The sequence below is a fragment of the Dipodomys spectabilis genome, unplaced genomic scaffold (genome assembly GCF_019054845.1).
Source record: "Dipodomys spectabilis isolate Male_0828 unplaced genomic scaffold, ASM1905484v1 ptg000264l, whole genome shotgun sequence".
Classification (NCBI taxonomy): domain Eukaryota; kingdom Metazoa; phylum Chordata; class Mammalia; order Rodentia; family Heteromyidae; genus Dipodomys; species Dipodomys spectabilis.
The window spans coordinates 3203873-3217101 of record NW_024870941.1 but is presented as its reverse complement, the minus strand read 5'-3'; the positions used below and the strand labels follow the sequence as shown (position 1 = coordinate 3217101).

At 43.5% G+C, this 13229-nt stretch overlaps 1 protein-coding gene across 2 annotated transcripts in view; it reads right to left on the bottom strand.

Annotated features, from left to right (window-relative positions):
* The window catches only part of Tg (thyroglobulin), a 186685-nt gene that overhangs the window by 161496 nt on the left and 11960 nt on the right, over positions 1–13229 (bottom strand). For both annotated transcript variants that reach the window (XM_042699953.1, XM_042699951.1), the window contains exons 9-14: positions 9086–10183; positions 7852–8439; positions 3578–3814; positions 2109–2246; positions 1664–1741; positions 1037–1149 (exon numbers count right to left, since the gene is read on the bottom strand). In XM_042699953.1, the coding sequence (XP_042555887.1) occupies positions 1037–1149; positions 1664–1741; positions 2109–2246; positions 3578–3814; positions 7852–8439; positions 9086–10183 (2252 nt within the window). The remainder of the gene's footprint in view (positions 1–1036; positions 1150–1663; positions 1742–2108; positions 2247–3577; positions 3815–7851; positions 8440–9085; positions 10184–13229) is intronic.

Below are 13229 nucleotides of genomic sequence, written 5' to 3'. Positions count from 1 at the left end.
ACTGTGCTGATGAAATTCAAACCTAAGCAAAAATCTAAGAAAACTTTATGAGACAGTCCTGAAATTTAACAGAGTTCTAAGTCTGAGAACGAAGTTGAGTCCAGCAACTTGAATTTTTCTGGTGGAGTGGGCCAGAGATACAATGCTCCATTTGGGCAGGAATATTCTTGGGTGCTGCTGACTGGCATCTGGATCCTATACAGGTGCTAGACGTGAGAACCATGAAGTCAGAGCGCCCCTAGGCACTCAGCAGAGTCATCTCCTGAGTGAGTATCTGTGCTCAGATATGGAGCTCACTTGTGGGTCAGTGGGACATGGTTGTTAGCCAAGATAAAAGACTAAATCCGTTCGGAGAATTTCTCTATAGAATTCATTCCTAACAGGACTCCATGGCTACTGTACCCTATGATAATAATGAGACATGTTCAGCCCTTCATGGCTCTGTGTCCTTTATTGCTGAGTTCTTCTGACTTCACCAAGTCCCTGGGAGCTGAGCTGACACCTCTCTTCTGGGGAAGGACACAGAGGTACAGCTCAGATTTCCATCGTGTGCCAAGAAAGCAGCTCAGAGTCAGGCACAATGAAGTCTTTCTCTGGGAGACTTTGCCAGTGCTTTACTGAATTGTGCTCTTGCAATCACCTAAGGGGACCATGAAGGGATGTCCTGAGATGCAAGTACAGTGGCCCAATCAACGTGACTTTTGGAAATGTGTGGTAGCACCCACTCAGGGTGCTACTAGGATTTTTATGAAACAATTGTTCTTAGACTCAAAACAATTCCAGCACTAGATAGGACAACAATGTTTCCTGCTTCTATGACTAAAAACAAAAACCAAAATGTGGGGCACCGAGGAAGTAAATAGCTTAACCAAGGGCACACAACAGCACTCAATTAGCCCAGGACAAACACATACGCCCCAGCCTCCCTCTGAATTCACTCAGCCCAGTGAACTGAAGACTAGAAAAGCAATTTGCAATCAAATGAAGCCAGCTCTCCTCTCCCACCTGTGCCCCTCCTGGGCCCTCAGTGCCTCACCTCTAGGCAGGTCGGGGTGAACAGGTCTTCTAGAGATGGGTTTCCTTGGATTCCTACCTGTTTCCAACCAGAAAGCAGTGCATTGGTTCGAGATTGTTCACAGATACTGGGGCCTAGAGGAGAGAAAGGCGTCTTTAACTGATGGGCTGAGGGTAACTGGGGAGCCCTGGTTGGTCCAAGACCCCAGAGCCATGCATCTGAGGAATAGAAGTCCCCTCCACAGACACAGATCTTCAGAGGAGACACAAGCTAGAGTCACAGGATGAGGACACAGGAGATGTGCCAGCTTTGAGATGTCAAATGGGCGATGGACTTCACAGGGTTGACTTCGGAGAGAAGCTGGGCTGAAGATACAGCCCACAGGAGTGGCTGTACCTTCCCAGGGAACAGTAACATCCCAATAACATCCCAACTCAGCAATTCCTTCCTCACCTTCACAACTGGGGACACCAGTAAGGAAGAATCAAGGGAACCCTTGCCTAGAGACTTGGAAAATGGGTCCAGCTATATTTAGGGATGGATCTGAAAGGCTGTGCCAGAAAGTCCCTGTAGTTAGGTGACAACAGCGGTTGCCAGGAGCCTAGAGCCCATCACCAGGGTCAGACAGGCCAGTTCCGTGTCACTTACACCAGGGCATCTGTGGAGAGCGGGCAATCAGTGAGGCAGGGATGAACTCTCCCTTCCCATCCACACACCAGCAGTGCCCTAGAAAAGAGCCACACATGTCAGCAAAATCAACCTAAAGATGCATTTGCTTAACGTGCCTGTGAAGTAGCCAGTCTGCATCTCACTGCTTAACAAAAACACAAGCTCTACTGCCCAACAATATCCAGTCACAAATGTTAGCGCCCTGATTCCTCCAGCAACTACCCCTTTGATCTTTGGGCTGGTTGTAGGTCCCTATTCCCTTACACAGGAGAGAAGTGAAAACCAAAGAAGCAAAGAGGCTTGTGTATTCCAGCTGCCAAAGAAGAACTGGGGATTCAAGCCTCCCACTTGCCTCCCACTGTGGGGCTGTTTTCTTTCAGAAACAGAAGTGGATGTCTGTTGGCCTCTGGAGGTTCCCCCTTACCAGTCCCAGCATGGCACTGCACTGGCTCCCAGCTCCCGAATGCATCACACTGGGGCACATAGGGGCCTGGCCGCAGAGGGATGGCTGCTGCAACTGAATTGTTCAGCAAAGAACGTAGGCTTCCGTAAAAGTTCAAGCCTAGAGTCACAGAAAGAGAAGAGCAGTATGTGATGTCTACCCCGTGGGCATCATCACTGAGATAAGCCAAGGACACCCCTGTGCCAACCCAAGGCACCCTACTTATTCATCTATAAACATTTCAAGCTGAAATGTGAGAGGCTCATTGGACACTGGGCATGTTTTCTTATAAAAAGAAACTATAGGCTTTGAGAGATTCTCACATGGGGTTAGAAGAACGAAGGCATCTTCCTCAAGCCAATAGCTTGTTAGGGAAGTGTTAGGGAAGCAAGAAGCTTTCAGCCCCCTGGGATGGGTTTGCTTTGGTTTGGTGCATGCATTGTCAGGGGATGGATAGCTCTGCTGTCTTGCTACCCAAGCCTAGTAACATTCCAGGTAGGGACTCAGAGAAAACAATTGGGAGAGGGTAAGGTACTTAGGGAAGGCTTGGAGACAGGTGGTTTCCTGTCAAATTAGTGTAGGATCAGTCTTAGAAACAAGAGAACTTCTGACCCTCCTGCCAGACCAGGCTGTGGGTAGAGGAGAAAGGACATGATCCTAAGAAGGTCTTGGCCCTGACCTCAGCTGCCCTTGATCTGCTGGGCAGGGCACAGAGGCCCTAAGGACTTGGGCAGAGGCTCACACCACCAGCTTCCTACTCAGGTCTGTCTAGTTAGTAGATGGGCAAATCTGAGCAAGTAGTTCAACCTGAGACTGTTTCCCATTTGGAAAGAATCACAGATGGTGATTAGAGCTTGTTTTACCCTGAAAGTGTTAGAGGATCAATGCAAAGATCTGATCATCTTTTCAGCATGGGAAATGCCTTGCCAAAGGCCAATTCAAGTACTGTGTGGCTGTTACTAGAGCCAGAGGACTGTGGGTCTCTCTGGACTTTTTCCTCCATCACATGCATGTATCTTTGGGAGTTACTGTTAAGAGTAGAGGGGCTCCTGTGTGCAACCAGGGTCCTTGCTCGACCTCTTCCATAGAGTCCTTGCATCTCCAGGGATGCAGGAAAGTTTTGAAACAGTGCAGGGTGGGGGAGTCTGAGTATCTGAGGTCTCTCACATTTTAACAAGACTATGTGGTTTCAGAAAGGCTCCAAGGTCATCTGCAATACAAAATGTGCATTCTGCTCCCCAGTGCCTCTGATGGAGAGTCTGGGGGCCTTTTGGAGAAGTGAGCAGCATCCTAGCCTTGACTGAGAACACAAAATCGCTTGTCTTTTCTTTCTTGGTGACCCAACACCTCAGGGAAAATAAATAGCAGTCTTGGAGGTGACTGAGGAGAAACAAATTCACACCCTTGCTTCCCCAGAAATGGAGTAAAGAACCTCATTACACAGCACTCACTAGATTGAGCCGCCAAACGAATGGCATAATCACCCCCTCGAAGAAACTTCTCAGAGAAAGCTTCCCGGGATAGGAGGAATGGAGGAAGACCGAGCTCCTCATTAGTCAGTCGGATTCCCTTGGCCACTAGGAAACTCTCTGCCAGAGGGAATGAAGTGTTGGAAGCTGAGATGATGTCTTCTGATTCCTTAATAAACTGCAGGACACTTAGCCTCACTTCCTCACAGGAGCCAGGACCTGGGGGAATAAAAACATGACAAGGAGATTCATTCACCAAGCAGGGTACTTTGTAATCTCATTTACTTAGCATTTAAGAGCCAACCTACTACACAAGAAGATTAGCAACAGCTGAAGTTTGCTCCATGCCAGACATTGTTTAAAGTACATTCACATAATCTAACTTAGTGTATGTGTCAGATTGAGGAGATACTCTTAGCCCCAAAGTCACAGATGAGAAACTGAGGCCTAAAGAAGTGAGATGATTTAAACAAAGTTCCAGCTAGTAAGTAATTGATTCAGAATTCTCTTCTAGATAGTCTCACTCTAGAATCGATGATCTGGACCAGCTGTTTGTAATGGAAAGATGGACAAGTGGTAGGAGAATGGATGAATGGTTGGATAGATGGGTAGACTCATAAGGGGATGGGTAGGTGAGAAGATGAATGAATAAGGGGATGGATAGATTGGTGAGTGAATGGATGAGTGGATAGAGAGATGAGTGAGAAGATTGACAGTTAGGTTTTGTACACAGTAAATGTATTCTTGTGGACAAGAAAGCACATCTCTTAAGATCCCTGAGTTCTGTTGTTTTGTCACTTATTAACCATGGTGGTAGATAATACATTTGACTCCTCTGTCACTCTCCTGATCTGTGCACTGGGAACGATGAAGAATCTCCATTTTCTATGGGATTTTTAAAAATTATTCTAGAAGGTATTACTATTGAATGGCTGCCCAGGAGATATTTATGTCAACCAATCAGTTTGTGAAATTAAGAATAGATGCATCCCTGGATTCTCTTGAGAGCATGAGATCAGCAGAAATCTGTGACTTCTGGAATTTGAGGACATTGTTGTTTTCTTGATCAAATGCATATCCTTAATCAAAAATCTGTTCTATCAATCTCAAAGATTTGGAATCCATGACGCCAATAATCACACATTCAAAATCTTCTGCTTATACTCCATTGCTTTCAAGATAAAGTGAAAATTATTTAACCAGGCATGGAAAAGCTTTTAAATCTGACCCTACTTTCTTTCCCTCCTCTTCTGTCATGTCCTTTTAAGCCCATCCCTTCTACAGTTTCCCTGAGTGGCATATTCCAAAACACATCTCAGGATTCATCCCAGAAATTGGTGCCAAGCATTTACCCAAATGTTTACAAACAAAACCACACTAAAGCTACCAGCACAACTATGTTTATTGCAGCATTATTTACCATAGCTAAGATATGGAACCAACCCAGATGCCCCTCAGTAGATGAATGGATCAAGAAAATGTGGTATATATACACAATGGAATTCTATGCCTCCATCAGAAAGAATGACATTTCCCCATTTGCTAGGAAATGGAAAGGCTTGGAAAAAATTATATTAAGTGAAGTAAGCCAAGCCCAAAGAAACATAGGTCCCATGGTTTCCCTTATTTGCAATATCTAGTATATGTATGAGTCAAGCAGGAAAGGTCAGATAATGTGATGTTAGGAAAATGAACCCTTAGATATGTATTTAAATGTTTTTTTCTTTCATGCATTTGTTTCTAACTCATTTATAAGATTATTTATTTGTAGCTTTGTATGTCCCTCCCCCACAGTATAACCCCTGCTTTCACTATATTTGATGTCGGTATAATTTGTGGAGGAGTTGGGGAAAAACAAGTCGTTTAAGGATACAAGTGGACCCGATGCAACTATGAGAAGTACAAGTTGTCATGTCAAAAATGAACTTTACAATTTTGGTGTGTGTGGGGGGGGGATGGGGGGGATTGGGTGGGGGGGCGGGGGGGATTCTGGGAAGGGATGTGAAGGGTAAACAAAGGAGGAGGCTGCAATGCTTGATAAGAAATGTACTCATTATCTTGCCCATGTAATTGTAACCCCTCTGTACAGTATGTTCACAAAAAAATAAAAATTAAAATTAAAAAGAAAGAAATTGGTGCCAAGTAAATCTCCACCTCACCTGCCTGCTTCTCTGGGCATCCTCCATGCATTTTCTTTATGCACTCTTCTATTCAACCCTCATAGCTTATGATTGACTTGATTGGTCTACTGCTCTCTGAGGTCTTCAGGGCAGATACAACTCTGTTCAGCACTGTCTCTATGTCACACAGCATAATGTATACAGTGGATGGCACATAAATGCATACTGAACATTGAAATCAAAATTTCATTCAGATCAGAGGCAGCAATTTGTCTGATACTTCTAGAGGCCTAAGCCAACCTTGAATACATGTAGGAAATTACTGGTCTACTCACTACTGTCAGATGTATTAACCTGGCTAACATTTACTAAGCATTTTCTACGATCCACAGCGGCCCTTTACTTTTATTTCCTTTATAATGTTCATAATAGCCCTGAAGTAGCGATTTGTTGAAAGGCAGACTTTGTAGAAAAGGTGAAACTCAGGGGGTTCTCTCTTCCAGCACAAAGCAGCGGGAGGCAGAACCAAGATTCAGGACAACTCAAGCTCTTTTTTCTGGGTTGGTATTGCTTAGGCTATTGGGTGCATTTGATTTGCCTGGAAATACCATAGAAATATAGGTTTCAATTTAGCAGGTGAAGCCCAAGTTCCTGAATCTCTCTCAAGCCACCTGTAGCTACACCTGATGCTACATAACCACATTGTAAATACTGAAGCTCAGAACTGCAAACTTGGGGTCACAAACTTTTATCAACAAGAGCCTGAAACTATATCCCCAAAATACAGGCATTTCTTTGTTTATAAAGTAAATGCATGTACCACTGTAATTATCTACTAGGTGAAGTGTGTTCTCAGCTGGTGCAACACTTAACACAATGCTATAGCAAAATTCAAAAAGAAAACTTAAAATATGAACTAGAGGTGGCTATTGTAATAATTACCTAATGGATTGTCTTATGCATATAGCCATCTGCTCCACATAATCTCCCAACTCTATGAAAATGCCACTATACTCTAAGCCTAGTTCTACTGCTCATCCCAGAATGGATGAGACTAGTCACAAGGTTCCTACAGTAGTTGCATATCCAGAGAACCAAATTCAGTCTCAGAGCACCTAAAAGTATAGGAATTCTCAGTTTGGTCTTTAGTATTGAGAATGACTCTACAACAACTCCATATATAACAGTCATGCCAACATAGATGTGTTGATTCAAAAGTTCCTATTGTTAGATCTATGTGGAAATCTGAGTAGTGCTGTCTTCTTGATATTTACAGTGGTGAATGTATTATTATTCTTGTTGCATGTTCCCTTGGCCTAGCTGGATTCTGCCCCCTACAGCTTAAATTTTGGCTAGTATCAAATAGTCAGATGAACTTTAACATGATCCCAAAATGTTGTGACAATGTTTAACATGGAGAACAAACAGAGAGCTCATTCCAAGTGAACATCAGTAATATCGGTAACTGCTGCTTAGAGAGATCCATATTTGACAGTTGTAGTGTTCAGTCTGTCTGGTTGTTCTTTCAACCTGCTGGAATGGAAATAAGGCTTTGTAATTTAAGACAGAGTCAGCTTCATTATATTTACACCTCACTTACCACAACTTCTCTGTAAGGGTTTCTGCAACAAAACCAAACTAGTTTCCATTGGTGGCTGTCCAATTAATCCTTAGTTAAGTCTGTCCTTGTCAATGAAAGACTGTTATTTGCACTTTCCTGAGGTCTTGACCACCTATGAGTATTCTGTCTGGACAAGTAGTAGAACCACCATAATATTTGCTGACAGATCAGATGGTGCACTTGACTGAGGAAAGATCACTAAAGCCTGAAGGCCATGTAGTGATCATCTCCATCACCTTCATTAGGTCTAAGATAATGTTCTGTACATGGAAGACATCCAGTGAAAGTCTACCCTGCTGACTAAAATGATCACTTACTAGATGATTTAAAAACAGACTAGATTACCCTTGTCAGCACCTGACTGTGATATAACGATGCCAATTCCTCTCTACAAGCCACAAGTTGAAGGGATGTAGATAGCCACTCTCAAATGCCACTTCAGCATTGACACTCAACAAACACTCTCCCACTACAAATGAAAACATAAATTTGGTTGTTCACATGAGTTAACTCACAGGTTGGGACTTTGCTTGGCTCGGCCCGAGTTCCTTCCAGTTCCTCACCAGTCTCATCTACACACCAGCAGCTCCTGAGGTCAAAGTGGGCCAGAGGTGTGCTAAAGTCTGAGAGAGGCCCTGGGTACCTGCCAAGCTGGTCATTTAGGATCTGCCAAAAGAGGTAAGGCTCCAGGAGGATATTCCCTCCAGGCTGAGTTGGGGTCCCCTCAAATACTGTCAGTGGGACATCTTGGAAGGAAGGGTACTGAGCCAGCCCTGGGAAGACACCTTGTTGGCCAGCCTCATAGAGTCTTTGAACAAAGAGATGGAAGTTTCTAGAAGTTTCTTCCTTATAGTTCATGATCTTCAGCAGCAGTTCAGCAGGGGCAAGCTTCTGAGCATCTTTGTTCTGAGTCTCCCACCTTTCATACCACTCAAAGACCTGCTCTGGGAGCCCATCACATTGCACAGGTCTCCACTGCCCTGTCGAACTGCATTGTGGGACGTAGATGCTGGAGACAGTGGGTGTCACACTGGAGTTAGAGAGCAAGGTCCTCATTGTTCCCAAGAAAGCTTGCTCGGCCTGTAACTGACAGCGAGTGGGGCCTGAGAAGAATAATGAACAAGTGTTTAACCAATTGAATAAGTCACAAAGATCAAGGTAAGACCACCTAACTGTTAAAAATCCATCTATATCCTTTATATAGCAGCTTTAACTAGAAAATAACATCTAGATAGAGAGCACCTTACACTACGTAGCACTACACAGATGAACCTTGATCAACACCACAGACATGCATGTTGTAGTACTTAAAAGCTAAACAAATCTCCTCATTGGCTCTTTACAATAGTTAACGTCAGCCAAGTTTTCCAGGAATTTTTTTTTTTAATTTCGGTCATGGGTCTTGAACTCTGGGCCTGGGCACTGTCCCTGAGCTCTTCAGCACAAGGCTAACGCTCTACCACTTGAGCCACAGGCCACTTCCAGTTTTCTAGTGTTAATTGGAGTTAAAAGTCTCACAAACATTCCTGCCTGGGCTGGTTTTAAACAGGGAGACTCAGATCTCAGCCTCCTGAGTAGCTAGGATTATAGGCGTGAGCCACCAGTGCCCAGCTCTAGGAGAATTTTTAAGTTGCCTGTTTTGCTAGTAAATGACATTGCTCATTAGCTGTGAATTAACTAATAATTTCCCTACAATGCACTGGGTCTGAAGTTAAAGAGAGACTTAGGTTAAATATCCAGTAGACTTACATTGCTTGGGTTCACCAATTACACTTTGAGTTCCAGGAATAGCCTGACCCTCCGCATCTACACAGTAGCAGTCTGAGTTGAAGCACTGGACGGGTAGGAAATATCCCTCATTAGTACAAGAAGGGATGAACAGGCTGGACCCCGCAGGCTGGCTGCTCAGGAGGCTTTGCATGCGAGCCCTCAACTTCTCACATTTTGTGGGGCACCTTGGACGTCCTCCTCTGACCCTTGAGCCCGAGAGTTCTTTCCCTTGAGAATCCACACACCAGCACTCTCCAGCAAAGCACTGGACATCTTCATAGCTGCCATCAGTGGTGCATGATGGGACAAAGAGCCTTCCAGGTGTTTCCCCACAGGCCTGGGAGCTGAGCACCATTTCCATCACCTCGCCCAGATCCCGTGCTACACTTTCAGGCACAGCAATAGCTTGTTGCAAGAAGAGAAGGAATTCTGGAAGCTCCAGGAGAGAAGCAAGGAATTTTAAGGCATTTTGATTCTCTTGTAAATTGACTTCAAATCCAAAAGTTCCTATAACTGTCTTATTCTTAACAACCTCTTTAGAAGCACCGGAAGTTTCTGTGGCAGAATTTGAATCCAATCCCCCAGAAAGTAGCTTAGCTAGCTCTACTGTTCCCCTTCCATTCTGGAAGCCAGGAAGACCAAGTTGCTGAAAAAACTGACTAAAATTAAAAGTGCCTCTTGTGCCAAGAGCCCCAGATAAGTTAAACTGACCAATGTTCACCAAAAATGTTCCTCCAAAGAGGTTTTGCTGGAGTCTCCTGGGGTTGGTGGTGAACTGAAGGGCCAGGCGAGCCAGCTCTCTGGAGGGCAGAATTGCCTTGATGGCCTCTTTTAGCAGACTTCCTGACGTGGATAACTGTGGACCCTGCCCTGCCACCATGGCATGGAGAAGCCCAGAGTTGACAAAGAACTCTTTGATTCTGGGTGAGCAGAATGTGTCAGGTCTAGCTCCTCCTTGAGAGACCCATGTTTTCTCAGGAGCAGAGAACAAATTGTGCTGGCTGAAGTAGCCTGAGGTTCCAAAGTAGAGTCTGGACAAGGCCTGCCTCCTTTCTGAGGTGCATGACTGGTCTTCAGCTGCATGAGACAGAAGGAACAGGTTTTAGAAGGACACGGTTTTAGCATCACAAGCAGTTCTAAAATAGTATTAGTTGCCAAAAATTCAATCAAGGACACCTACATTGTAGATCACATTCTACCCTGTATCCTTTTCCCTTTCCTCCCCTTCTGAGGTGGCTCTCTAGGGCTGTTTTGGGGAAAGAGTATCCTGGTCCATATGCCCTCTCTCAGTTTTCTCTAGGTTAGATCATTTGCTATATCAGGTCAACTCTCATAGACCCTGGTCCACATTCTGAAAGCTTGACCACATGTGCCCACTGTGCAGGGTTGAATGGTATTCCTTCCAAAGGTATGTCTATCTCAGAAAGTAAGCTTATTAGAAATAAGATCCTGGCAGATGTAATATCATTATGCTGGACTCTGAATCCAGTGGCTTAGGCTCCTATGAGAAGGTTTTGTGTAGATATAGAGATGAAAAGGAGGAAAGCCAGGTTAGGACCAAGGCACATACTAGATTTATGTTACCATAAGCCAAAGAACATCAAGAATGTCCATACTCAGGGAGAATAGGGCCCCATCAACACTTTAATTTCAGATATCTGTGCTCCAGAATTCCAGAAAACAATTCCTGTTGTTGAAGCCACCTGGTTTTTATGTTTAGCAATTTATGATAGATTTGTGTTTACTAACACACTATCTTCTAGCCTTCTCTTGTCTTCTTAGTGGATTTACGTGACTGCCTGGTACCTCCATGTAAGTAGACTTGCTTAGGCTAACTAGTTTATGTCTCTGAGTATAAGACCCACATGTTGAATGCTATTAGTGTTTTGTTTTGTTTTTTTTTTTTGGTCCGATCGTGGGGCCTGAACTCTGGGCCTGAGCACTGTCCCTCAGCTCTTCAGCTCAAGGCTAGTGCTCTACCACTTGAGCCACAGCGCCACTTCCGGCTTTTTTCTTTTTTTTGCTTATGTTGTGCTGAGGAATCGAACCCAGGGCCTCAAGCATGCAAGGCAAGCGCTCTACCACTGAGCCACCTTCCCAGCCCCTATTAGTGTTTTTTATAATAAGAAATAGCTCCCACATTGTAATACATAATATTTAAACTATATAAGGAATATATCATTTGTATAGTTCAATACAGTAATACCCACCCTGACAACACACCTAGCATATCTGCCTTGACCTCTTGACCTCTCTTTGAAATTACTGATGAGAAGTTAATTAACTCGGGCCAGCTGTATGCATGATGTATATTGGGAACAGATTCCTGAATATGCTCACAACTTTAGGCCTAGCCCAATAACCAACTCACTTTGCTGAGCAGACAGTTTTCAGTTGTGTAAGTTTTTTTAAGTCTTAAATCGATACTTTTTTCTTTATCTTTGTTCCTTCCCCTCAACTTCCTTGCAAGGAAACTCAAGAATGCTTTTTTGATTCCAGACAAGATCATCTTTCTCCTCTCCTTATCTCACTGACCACAGGAATGAATGAACATCCAGAGACTAACTCAAGCACATCAGAGAATAAGTAAGGCCACCATCTTGCCTGCAGTTATGTGTCAGCATGTACATCCAGAAGCCTGTGCTACCGGGCTCTCCTTTAAAATACCATCTTCCCCTTGCAAGTAGGACTACTTTTTGAGATAGCAGCTTACATAGGCATCACTTTGCCTGGAAAGACGGATAAACCTTTCCTTTCTTTTCTCTAAAACCCTGTTCTCATTATTTATGAATTGGCTTAATTTCTAATGTCAGTCCTTTCTAAGCATCCTGAGTTGACTGTAGTCACATGCATGAAAAAACTAAAATTCAAATGCTAAATGACTGTCAGTCATATAAGCAGAAGTAAGTATGCTCCATTTTTCTCCATAAAACCATAAATCTTAAGGGACCTTTAAACCACCTAAACTTTTAAAAATAATTCTTTCCTCTTGGTTTGCACAGATGCTAAAACAAGAAATCAGCCAGTTTCCCTCAGTAACCAGGCAACTAAGAAAGAACTGGAACATGTGGTGAGCAGGAAAAAGACCTGGCAGCACATGGACACACAGCACCTCCCTTAGCAAGGCACAACTTCCCTTAATGGATATCACAGGAAGACATGAAGACATAAAGTCCCCAGCTTTTCTTCATTAATTCTCACCTTAAGAGCCTGACCCCTGCATGCATTTCCTCTATAGCATTGCTAAGGTAAAGCCTAGTTGTGTTGTTTCTATGCGTCACTTGTTTCCATGGCAACAAAATAGATGCATCAGAGAGGAAAAGTGAAAATATGTGAACCATCCATGCCTCTGATGCAGTTACTGTTTTAATTAACAAAGTCAGAGTTCTTCCTTTCTACCTGAGAGAAAGAAGGCACATTCTTCTTGCAATGTTTGCAAATACCTCAAGGAAAGACTTCAAATTTATTTAAGGATTTTTTTATGTTCTTACACTCAGAAGATAGAAAGTTATCAAACACCAGGGAAAATATTAAGTTGGACAAATTGAATGATTTTATCAGGAATTATTAAATGAATGCTGATATATATCTAATCTGAAGCTATATAGACAGGTTCCTCCCTTATTGCTTCAAGACTTTCTGAAGCTTCCCAACTCCCCCTGTAAGCTGGCTCCCTATCCCCATCAGTAATATGCTTCACAATCTAACTAGGAAGATGAGATGGAAATGGCTAGGGATAGTGTTTATAGTGATTTTTAGGTCTCAACTTTCCCTCCTTCCATGCCGAATCATGGGTTAAATTGTATCTTCCAAAATTCATGTCTTTCCTAGGATCATAGAAATGTGATCTGATTTGGCAAAATTGTCATTGTAGATGTGATTGGCAAGGATGAGCTCCCATTGGATTATGGGAGCCCCTGTAAGAAGAGATAACACAGACAGTCACACAGAAAAGGTAGCTATGTAACCATGGTAGCAAAGATTAGGGTTATACCATTGTAAGTCAAAGACCCAGGATTGCTGACAACCGCCACAGCCATCAAAAAAATGAGAAAAGTCCCTGCCTTCTGAGGCATCATTGCCTGACTGACACCTTGCATTTATACTTTCAGCCTCCAAAACT